The sequence below is a fragment of the Eleutherodactylus coqui genome, chromosome 4 (genome assembly GCF_035609145.1).
Source record: "Eleutherodactylus coqui strain aEleCoq1 chromosome 4, aEleCoq1.hap1, whole genome shotgun sequence".
Taxonomy (NCBI): Eukaryota; Metazoa; Chordata; class Amphibia; order Anura; family Eleutherodactylidae; genus Eleutherodactylus; species Eleutherodactylus coqui.
The window spans coordinates 276,320,537-276,332,404 of NC_089840.1; the positions used below are offsets into that span (position 1 = coordinate 276,320,537).

General features: G+C 45.5%; 1 protein-coding gene across 1 annotated transcript; it reads left to right on the forward strand.

Moving 5' to 3' along the window:
• The first annotated feature begins 8,748 nt into the window (after positions 1-8,748).
• LOC136626712 (gastrula zinc finger protein XlCGF66.1-like) lies at positions 8,749-11,850 on the forward strand. The gene is made up of 5 exons (XM_066601723.1): positions 8,749-8,819; positions 9,527-9,659; positions 10,044-10,256; positions 10,313-10,436; positions 11,828-11,850. Exons 2-5 carry the CDS (start codon positions 9,582-9,584, stop codon positions 11,848-11,850), a joined length of 438 nt encoding a protein of 145 aa, XP_066457820.1. The 5' UTR covers positions 8,749-8,819; positions 9,527-9,581.
• The last annotated feature ends 18 nt before the right edge of the window (positions 11,851-11,868 follow it).

Sequence of the window (11,868 nt, forward strand, 5' to 3'; positions counted from 1 at the left end):
ATCAATATTGTGTGCATGTAATTTTGACAATCAAACTGAGTTAGCAGGAGTAGGAAAAGGTCCGAGAGCAGGGGGAAGCATCCAGGTCAGGTGTTAGGAGGGGTGGGAAGGATGTTCATTATGATAGAGGAACCAGGTTTCATTTTTTAGGTGGCCCTTCTCGGATTTCAGTTTGGACAACCCTTTTAGTTCCTTCGGTAAGTATGGAGAGTGCCTCTGTTCACAGAGTCAAGTAGTGGCAGATGTCCAGCAGATGTCTGGAGTGACGGCTGCAGTGCTGATAGAGAAGGACTGTGACTGGATGTGGTTATATGATAAAGCAAAGGGGAAGGTGTTTGCTTGTTATGAAGGACTATTAGGAGCGAACTTAGAAAGGGAGATCAAGGAAAAGATATTGTGGAAGAATATCTGGAGATATACTCTCTCCTTTTGGAAAGAAAGTAATTTGGACAAAGGGGAGAGGAAGAAATCAGAAAATGATGATGAGAAGAAAAGATGGCATCTGAACGCAGACATTCATGAATTGGCTGCAGGCATTAACTATTTTAGCTAGTGTTTTTGGAAAAAAGGCACCAAACAACTGTTCTCCCCTTTTTCACTACATGGATGCTATAGGGGAGGTGCACCGAGTATTCAGTGGGTAGACCTGGTTGTGATATGACGAGCAGTTCAGGTAATGGAAAGTGGTACGCCCAACTATTAGATGGGACCAAAAGGACATTAGCCTGTGGTTGAGGGTGATGGCCCCAGTAAGATATTGGCAGTCCTTTCAAGGGATAGCTGGGTCATCTGGCTTGTCCAGTAGTTCCCATGCTTCTCGGTAGTCTTCTTAGTCAGCAGGGCAAAAAACAGGTCTAAGTTGGCAATTCAACAAAGTCTAATGCATTTGCTGGGAACTGTAAATGTAAGCACATATGTTCACACAGTAATGGGACTTCCCATGAAGCAGCCTTTTTCTTTAGGAAAGGAAAGGAAGGAGGAAGATCTAATTTTGGGCAAAGGGACGGCTTCGGTGAAACTTCCAGAGATGGACCCATTTCTAAATACTTGGAAATTCAATAAGCTTTAATAACCCGTTACAAAACCCTGGTGAACGTCCTGCCTGGTCCTATGCCCAGGGATTCAACAAACTTTGTCTACAATTATCAATACAAACCTATACACCTCCAACGATATGAATAACATAAAATTGGCTACATTTTTTATGTATATCCCAAAATTAAAAAAAATAAAAAAATAAAAATATATATATATATATATATATATACACTAGATTAACCTGATGATTCCTACGCGACCATAAAATGTTTCGAAAAATGGTTGTTGTGAATCTCCCCCTCTCTTTTCATGCCACTTTTCTCTCTCTCTCACTCTCTCTCCATGTCGCTTATCTCTCCCCCTCATGTCGCTTATCTCTCCTCCCTCTATTCCGTTTATCTCTCCCCTGATCCATTCTGCTTATCTCTCCTCCCTTCATTCCGCTTCTCTCCCCACTGTCCATGCTGCTTCTCTCTCATCCTCTGTACATACTGCATCTCTCTACTCCTCTGTCCACTGTGCTTCTCTCTTCCCCCTCTTTCTCTGTATGCTGCTTCTTTCCCCCTTGTGCATGCTACTTATGGCTCCCCTCTCTCTCATGCCGCTTCTCTACCCCTCTTTCCATGCCGTTTATCTCTCCCTTACTTCTATGCTGTTTTTCTCCCACTTTCTCCCTCTCTCTATGGTTGATAGTTTGTTCAGTAGGTCTGTGGTGTCTTGCAAGTAGCTAGTTATGTTTCTCACCAGTGGTTTGAGGTTACCTTCTACCCATCCTAATTCCTTCAGTGAGGATTCCCACACCTGAGATAATTGGCCTCCCTGGGTTGCCAGCTTTGTGCAGTTTTAGAAGTTTTGGTTATCAACCATAGCTTCCCTCCCCAATTGCACCATCCTGGCCCCCATGGATGTGAAATCCTTACATTCTAACATCCCACATGAAGATGGACTGACTGCCTGCATCCAAGAACACCTTGAAGCCAATGTGGTTGCCTCTGAACCCATGTTACAACTCACAAGATTCACCCTCACACAATTATTTCTCTTTTGGCAAAGAGAGATTCCTGCAACTCACCAAAACCACCATGGGCAGTAAAATGGCACCACAATATGCCAACCTTTTCATGGCAAAACTGGAAAATGACTTTCTGGCCTCCTGCTCCAGCAAACCATTGCCCTACTTCTGCTACATTGATGACATCATAATCATTTAGACCAACACCGAGCAACAACTAATAAAATTACATGAGTGATTCCATGCATTTCACCCCACCATAAAACTGACATTAAGCTACTCGTATACAGAAATCAACTTTTTGGACACCACCATACAATTTTCAAACAACTCAATACAGACATCCCTATACTGGAAACCAACTGATCTGCCCACATGCTTCAGATGGGACATTTTTGACCCTAAACACAAATCACCAGGTGCCACCAGGATACCCAGAAATCAACTACTCCAATACACAGAGAAGGAAGTAAATGATTGTGTACCTCTAGTAGAGACCTACAATCCGCAACTAAGTAAAACGGCAAAGAAAATCCATCATACCCTACACAAGGAGGATCGTCCCTGTGGCATCCGCAGGAAATTAGAGTATGCTGTAATTTTGTCCCACGCATGCGATACGCATGCCTGGAAAAAAAGTCACATCCGCATGCTTAGAAGCTGCTATGCCGGGCGCCCATGTATCTTTATGGGCGGCTTGATTTGAGGATCTCCTGCACAGGTTCCGCAAATCAAATTTGCTCTGCGAGCCAGGACTAAGAGACAGGCAGTCGAGAAGACATGATCGCAGTTAGAGAAGACGTAATCGCAGTTAGAGAAGTCGTAGTGAGAAGAGGAGTCGTTGTAATTAGTGTGGAGAGAGAGGGGGAGCGCAGTTTGGAACAGTCAGAAAGCTCTGTTGGTGAGAGAACAGAAACTGGAAAGTACCTGAGGGGAAGCAATCTGAGTCCAGAAGAATTTTTCGGCCAGTAAAAGTAACTAAATAACCAATACGGAAGTCAGCGGCACCCATTACAGCAGCTGGGGAGCCACAGAGGAAATGAGTATGAGCTGATTTATATTTTATTACATACTAAGAGATGCATTGGAGCAGCAGTAAGGGACACATCGGAGCCGCTGGAAGATCCGTCTGGCGGGTAGGAGAAGAGCAAATCCCGGAGCGGCAGGCGGCAGGTGAGAGCGGAGAGTTTCTGATTTTTATTAAGCATACATTAAATTAAAATCAGAAAGGCCCGACTGCTGTGCCTGACCAAGCAGCCCGGGCACCCCCATGGCTAGTGGTCCACAGCTCCTGCCTGGGTTTGCTGAGTGTTGTTGCCAGACGTGATTGGTGAACTATCCTGAATTCAGGATGAAGTAGAAAAGGAAAAAGCAAAGCAAAATATTGTGCGCACCGAGAAAATACAAAAATTATAATTTATTGGATATCTGGAGATAAAAACACAACAATAAAAGCATCTAAAAACCATGATGCAGAAAGCACACCTATAATGCCCACATAAAGGACTAAAACAACCTGATTTTGTGTGTAATGTAAACATAGGAGGCCGTATACATGTGTAATGTACGTCCCCCTACGTATACATTGCACACACATACGGCCCCCTATGTGTACATTACGCACATATACTGCCACATTTGCCCTCGGTGCAATGCACACCTCGCCCAGGACAGAAGCAAAACTGGGTCAACACCGGGCAAAAAAGAACAGAAAATAAAAGGGAAAACTGACTCTGCTCCTAAGTTGGAAAGGTCTCTTAAAGCAGATTAACCGCTCTGACAAGTGCGAACCTGCTGAACGCCTCTCAGTGTCGGGACTTGAACATGGGATCCCCTGGACTCCAGTCGACAGCTATTCCTAGTCAGCTATAAACCTGTTGAACAGCTCCCCTGCTGAACCTGAACAAGGAGCTATGGTAGATTCTCTTCAGTATATGCATTTAAAGGTGAGGTAGATTCTTTTCAGTATACGCACATACAGGAGCTTTAGATTCTCCTCAGTATACAAATCATTTCCCTAGGCTTTATGGTTTCTGAGAAAAGATCATTCATCGCAGAATTTCGCACAGCTGTTTTTTTTTAGAATTCAATATTGAAGTTGTGACACCTTTACTTTTCTTATATAAAACGTAATGAATAGTTGTAGCAAATTTCACATTTGTGCAGTACAAATGTGTGTTATTAGTTAAATTACTTAGGGGTCACTTACTTCGAATAATCAAGTTGTAACCTCTTCACTTTTTCTATTTTAAATCTAAAGAATGGTAATGCCAAATTTCACATTTGTACGACACCGGGAAGTTAGTGAATTAGATTAGGTACATTACATAGGGGATGGTGGGGGTCACTTACTTTAGCACTTAGAATTGAATAATCAAGTTGTAACCCCTGTACTTTTTCGATTTACGACCTAAACAATGGTTCTGCCCAATTTCATCTTTGTAAGACACCAGGAACTTAGAGATTTAGATTAGGTATATTACACAGGGATTCACTTACTTTTGTACCAAGTAGATTCCTACTGCTGAAGAAACTGGGGAATTAATGATCAAGGAGATATTTAGGCTGCATGGCATTCCTGATAATGTAGTTTCTGATAGAAGGGTTCAGTTAAATCAAGATTTTGGAAAAGCTTCTGTACTGCTCTAGGGATTACTATCAACCTGTCTTCCACCTTCCATTCTCAGTTCAATGGCCAGACCGAAAGAACCAAGCAGACCCTCGACTCCTACCTCCAGGATGATTGGGTGGACTACTTATCTACGGCATAATTCACCAATAACAACTCTAGAATTCTAAAATCAGTTTTTTGCTAACCTTGTGTTAGGTCATACTACTGGGACCTGTAGTGCCATGGGTTTCCAGGAGCACACTTCCACAGGTGTGGCACATTTGTGCCGACTGGATATAGAGTTCTCCAGGCAGTCAAGCACCACAGTTCTGTTAGGCTGGGTTCCCACGGGGCGGATTTCCGACGGAAATCCCGCGGTTTGGCCGCAGCAAAAACCGCAAGATTTCCGACGGGAGAACCGCAGCAGAAAAACCTGCGGCGGCTTTGAAGCGGCCCGGCCGCTTGCTCTTCCGCTGCAGCCGGCGCTCCCATAGAGGAGAGCACGGCCGCAGCGGAAAGAAAAAAGAATGGACATGCTGCGGTCGGCAAAGCCGCGGCTGCGGCCGGATTAACCGTAGCGGATTGGCCGTCCCATGTGGATGAGATTTCTGAGAAATCTCTTCCACATGGCTGGCTAATCCCGAGATTAGCGTCCGCAGGCGAAATTCCGCGGCAAATCCGCCCTGTTTGTACCCAACCTTACATATAAATACCAGCCCCTCTCGCTAGAAGATGCTGGTTTCCCAATACCCTGGTGTTTGCAGTAATGGATGTTGTTTGTGCGTGTGAACAGTGGTATGTTCTGTGTGTCTGTGCAGGTGGCCGGACATGAAGTGTACAGTTCTGTTCTGTGTGTGTGAACAACAACATGTTCTGGGTGTCTGTGCAGGTGACCAGACATATATATGAACAGTCCAGTTTCTTTGTGCTATGCATTACCTGTTGCATTGGTGTGAACTGTCTCCTGTCTGTTTGGATTGTTTACCATGAAGAGCGAATTAAGTCCTTAGGTTTCAGTGTGGGGCAGTCCCTATCGGGACGATCACCCTGCATGCAGGCAGGTTTTAGGTGGAAGTTGACCTTTGCGATTAGGGTCCCACGTGACCACAGAGACCCTTGTCGGCGGACTTGTGGGCTTAAGTATATTGGCCAAAATACGAACTAATACCTCGTACTGTAGCAATTCAGATCTGTTTATGCGTGCAGGTACGTCAGGTGACTGTTTTCGGTGTTTGTAAGTCATTGGTTTATATCTGTCCACAAGTCTTGCTCGCAGTTCCCGAGTTCACATATTCTTGAATACTACCACCGCTATTCTCAATCACAGGCTTACTAAATTATGGGAAACTCAGTAAAAGCTAAAATAAATGCTACAAGAAGCCCAGGAACTCTACGAGAAGGCAGTGGACAGACATCGCAAAACTCTCTCCAACCTTCAAGGTGGGTGAAAAGGTTTGGCTGTCTACAAAAAAAATGTAAAAATTAATTTGCCCTCCTCCTAATGGGGTCAAAAGTTTATTGGGCCTTCCACTTGAAACTGGCTGAAGGCTAAAGATTCATCCAGTGTTCCATATGTCACTGCTCAAGCCGTTTTATGGCAAGAGCTTTCCTGGAAGAAGCCAGCCACCTCCTCCACCCGTGAAGGTCCAGGGTGAAGAGGAGTTCCTGGTAAGCAGAGCCCTGAACTCCAGAACAAATAGCAATGGAAGGCGTATGGCCAGGACAAAGACTCGTGGGAATCGTGCTCCCTGGCTCACAGATGAGGTTCACTGTAGATACCGGATGTCCGGGACTTGAACCTGGGTCCTTCTGCACTCCAGTGAGAAAATATAAAGGCTGCTTATCATGTCACATTCACAAGGCACACCTCACCAAGGACCGGCACAAGGCACACCTCACCAAGGGCAACAAGCTGCAACATATACATGATACATATATATATATATATATAGCACCCCCATGTACATTACACACACACATATATATATATAGCGCCCCACAAGTACATTACATGCTCGGCTCTGCTCCTCCATCTCACACACATTTGGCTCTGCTCCCCCGTCTCACACACATTTGGCTCTGCTCCCCCGTCTCACACACATTCGGCTCTGTCCTCCGTCTCACACACATTCGGCTCTGCTCCTCCGTCTCACACACACTCGGCTCTGCTCCTCCGTCTCACACACATTCGGCTCTGCTCCTCCGTCTCACACACATTCGGCTCTGCTCCTTCGTCTCACACGGCTCTGCACTACCAACTCTCTGAATACATCCCCACACAGCAGAGTCCTGCATCCACTGAGCGGAGAGACCTGGTCATGTGACCCCTTGTCTCCTCCCACACACTGATCACATGACGGTGACATCATCACAGGTCCTATAAGCACAGAACAACCACGCGGCTCCTGTCCGGCTGCAGCTGGAGGTATGTGGGGTCACAGCTTCCCCTTGTGGAGACACCAGGGAGGTACAGGAGATTAGCGGCCATGTAACGCTCCTCTGGGGAGTCTGGGATGTACATAGGAGATGGTACAAAGCCTCTGCAGCGCCTCCTATTGGCAGGCCTGTACCATGACTGGGAATAGAAGCCTCCGGAAGGCAGAGAACATCTCCAGCTACAATCAGGATTATTCGGCCTCCACTACAAATTCGCTTTCTACAATCCGTACAAAATCCCCCCAGAAGAATATAAATAAGTGACACAACTGATAGAACGAGCGCTTTCCCAAAATCCCCACAAAATGCCCCTTTTTCTGCCTCCTGCTATAAGACAGACCCCAGACATAAAAGGCTTCCCAACGCCACACTCAGAGCACAAGCTTGCGTCGTTCACGGATGACCTACTTGTTTACCTGACTAGCCCCCAGACTAGTCTCCCAGCCATATTACAGGAATTCAAAAGATATAGCCAATTTAGCAACTTTAATATAAACAAATCAGAAATCCTAAATATAACCCCCCCCCCCCCCCTCAAAAGTCGCCCACCTAAAATATTGATTCCCTTTGAAATGGAAAGAGGACCATATCAAATATCTGGGTATCCATATTTCTGCCAGGTTGGATGACTTGCTCAGTCTTAATCACGGGCCCCTCTGCTCCTTGCTGGAGAGGGACCTGGAGAAGTGGCGATCCCTGACCTTGTTGTGGTTTGGCAGGATTAACGCAATAAAAATGAACGCCCTTCCCAAGTTTCTGTACCTGTTCCAGACCCTACCGATCCAGGCACCAAAAAGCTTTTTCACATGCTTTAGAAGAGCCGTAGTGAAATTTGTATGGAATGGAACAAGACCCAGGCTGAGCTACAAAACCTTAATGCAAAAAAAAGAGATGGGAGGGGTGGGGCTCCTGGACCTTGCTAAATACCATAGAGCGGCACTGAGTAAGTGCATACTGGACTTAATGCTCAGGAGATCATCGAAACAATGGGTGGAACTTGAGCAGGACCCAGACCCTTTTAAAGCGCAAGGCGTGTTTTGGCTAAGAGAGGGCCTTGGACATCAGGGGATGGTGGTTTTTCCATTTCTGGAGACTATCTTGAAGCAATAGGATGGCTTCGCGGTAAAAGTAGGCTTAATTTCAGTGCCCAGCCCCTGGACACCTCTGGTCGGTAACCCAAATTTCCCGCTGGGTGCGCAAGGCTACCCCTTCTGGGCAGGATAGGGATCCCCATCCCAATTAGGCATGTCACTACAACGGGTGGAATTAAACCACTGGAAACACTGCTAGGATGGAGGGGGGGGGGGCATTGGCTGGTGCATGGTTCCAATATCTATAGTTCATCCGCTCACAGGATCAGGTCTCGGAGGTCACGCGGCAGTCCACCCCTTTTGAGGAGATGTGCGCTTCGTCTCTTGAAAGGAAAGGTGAGATTTCCGCGGTCTATGGCATATTGGTAGCCGGGGATGCGCTAGACAGTGGGGTGAGATTTAAGAGAAGTTGGAAGAGGGAGCTGAACCAGCACCTTGAAGAAAGTGACTGGGTCCAGATCGTTTATCATGACTCATAAGATGTCCATATCAGGCAAACACCATGAACTGAACTACAAAATCCGAGATGTACCCCAATGTTGGTAGCAACTGCTGGAGGTGCCTGCATAGCCTAGGATCGATGCTGCACATCTGGTGGTCCTGCCCTCTGGTGTCCCCTCTGTGGAACGAGGTAAACACACTATATAACCCCCTTACCGCTGCAGAGGTCCCTTTTTCCCCAGAGATTGCCCTCCTCTCCGCTATTCCAAGCCCTATGGCCGCGATCAAGAAGGGGCTACTTAGGTTCTTTCTTCTAGCGGTGAGACAGGTGATATCGCAGTTGTGGAACACTACGACGACTCCTACACGTTTAATGTGGGTAAAGGCCATGGACGACATTAGGTATATGGAAGAACTGAAAGCTAGAGACGACACTACATTCGCCAGCCACTACGCTACATGGGCGACTTGGATAAATTTTCATCCCTCTGCGAAATTTGACTCCTGGTTGGTTAATAGTGTAATACCACCCAAAATACAATTAATCTGAGACACTACCTTAGATGGAGCTCACACTCGGGTCACCGCCGCGAGCTGACAAGCCCTACTCTTTCCCTCTTAGGGTCGTTAGTGGCTGTCACCTTTTACTCAGTTCCTTCCTAACCTTTTTTCTAGCTCATTTCTTCATCTCTAGTGTCTTAACCCCTTTCATCTCTCTCTAATCACTCACGTAAAATAACGGCTCTTTTCATGTGTGATTTCTGTTCATCTCGCAACACACAGAAATCGTACTGAAAATCACCGGTGTGAATACACCCTTATTTATAGCCGTCTTTGAATCCCCTATAATCCAGAAATTTGGGGTGGTTTACATTGTCTTATCTTCTCTCCGATCAGGATCCTCAGCTGATATCTTCTATATCCGATAATATTCCTGATTGACCCGACAAGAATGGATAGGAAGAGGGACAAGACGGCGGAGGGTATATTCACCCTCACCCTAGAGATACTCTTCCAGCTTACAGGAGAGGTGAGAGATTCTGGGGATGACGTCACGTTCCATCATTCTCATCTATGTCAGTCTCTGGTCACATCTACGGCAGAGGATTTACTACCTGCCGATTCATCATAAATGCCGGGAAAGTAATAGAGCCAGTTGTCCTGGTAGAATGACAGAAACCCAACAGATCTACTATAACGCAATTGGAGGTTGTTGGGGGTCATTATTGTCTGTCCTCAAACAGAACCAAAACTCTGATCATTTTGTTCTTCTGCTCCTGTAACTGAGTAGAACAACGGAGATGATGAACACAGATGTGAGGAGAATCTTAATAATTGTTGGCCATAACTGGAGACATGTAGGACTCCGGGAATGTCTGCAGTGATATTTATGGATGTATCTCCCCATAAACAGGATTACACGGTAGTGAAGAAGACTTCTAGTGATGGCTGTCAGACCCCGGTGTCTGATGGATGGAGAAGCCCTCTGAGCCCACTCATAGGGCCTCCACCTCACCCCCTGATACTGGAGGAGATCAATGAGCAGAAGATCCTAGAACTCACCAACAAGATGATTAAGCTGCTGACTGGAGAGGTGATGCTGCTGGGAATGCTGGGACATTATACAGTAACGCTATGGTGGTATAACATGTCTGGGTGATGACGGTATCATTGTGTTGTCAGGTTCCTATAAGGTGTCAGGATGTCACTGTCTATTTCTCCATGGAGGAGTGGGAGTATTTAGAAGGACACAAGGATCTGTACAAGGATGTCATGATCGCGGACCACCAGTCCCCTCCATCACCAGGTAATAGACAGGACTAAAGCCACACGGCCTTTATTATTTGTACTAACTCATATACCTGGCTTCTCCCGAGTGAATTTGGTACTAGTGTTTATCTAGTGTTCACACGGAAAATCTTATGAAGTCGTGGTTACTTTAGAGATACCAAGGAAAAAAATATGTTCACCACTTTGCATGGTTCTTTGCGTTACCCAGGAAACACCACGTGGAGGTAACCATGCAACGTTTCCTTTATATAAAATGACATCAGGAAGTGAGAGAATTAGATTACGTACATAAAATTTGGACGCTAATTCTTTTGCACTTAGAATTGAAAAATCGAGTTGGGACCCATTACCTTTTCCTATTTATGACATAATCAATGCCCGTGCCAAATTTAAAATTTCTATGACATCGGGAAGTGAGAGAATTAGATTATGTACATAAAATTTGGACGCTAAATTGTTTGCGCTAGAATTGAATAATCGAGTTGGAACCCATTAACTTTTCCTATTTATGACATAATCTATGCTTGTGCCAAATTTCAACTTTCTACGACATCGGGAAGTTGGAGGATTAGTGACAAGTCAGTCAGTCAGTCAGTCAGTCAGTCAGTCAGTCAGTGAGGGCTTTCGTCTTAATATATATATAGATGTAGAGAATGAATTCATTGGCTGTCTGTGTTTTCTGCAGGTAGATCCAGTAAGAGAACAGCAGCGGAGAAATGTCCCCGTCCTCTTCTTCCACAGGATGATCAGGTAGATGGAGAGAAGGTCTCATGAAATCTCCCCTCTGGTCTGTAGGACGGCTGGGAAGGTCTTGTGTTCAGTCTTATTATATGATTGATACCTGTGTAATGAGAAAGCTGGAGATGGCGGGATTACAGCCGACCGCAGACATTAGATCTCCGCATCTTATCACTATATTCTGGTTCTGGAGACTTCTGTTGGAATAAAGAAGCAACAGGTTGGAGTTATACAGGAGACCGGCAGCTATTTGGCCCAGATCACTACTGCTGTCTTTATACACACAGAGGCACCAGCAGCATAAAAAGACAGCACTCCTGCGGTCAGATCCCTCCATGCAAATGTATCAGCCACACACAGAACAGACCCAATCCGTACAGCACATCCAATTTGAAAGAGAGTGCGGCAGCATTCATAGGTGCAGAGAAAGTAGCTTGCCAAAGATCCGATTGGGGATCGAAACGTCGCTGCAGTTTTTACCATGGGAGAATAAAAGTTTGCTATTTTCTCTGCACCCATGAATGCTGCTGCACTCTCTTTAAAAATTGGCACTACTGCTGTCATGTCATTCCGGCTCCTCATACTAATTAATGACCTTTTCTGGCCATATAAAACCTTCCACACGACTTCTCCAACTGTGTGATGACGTTTACAATATTTATTTCACAGCTTGTGAAACTGGAGGAAGATGAGATCCCTATTGATGCTAC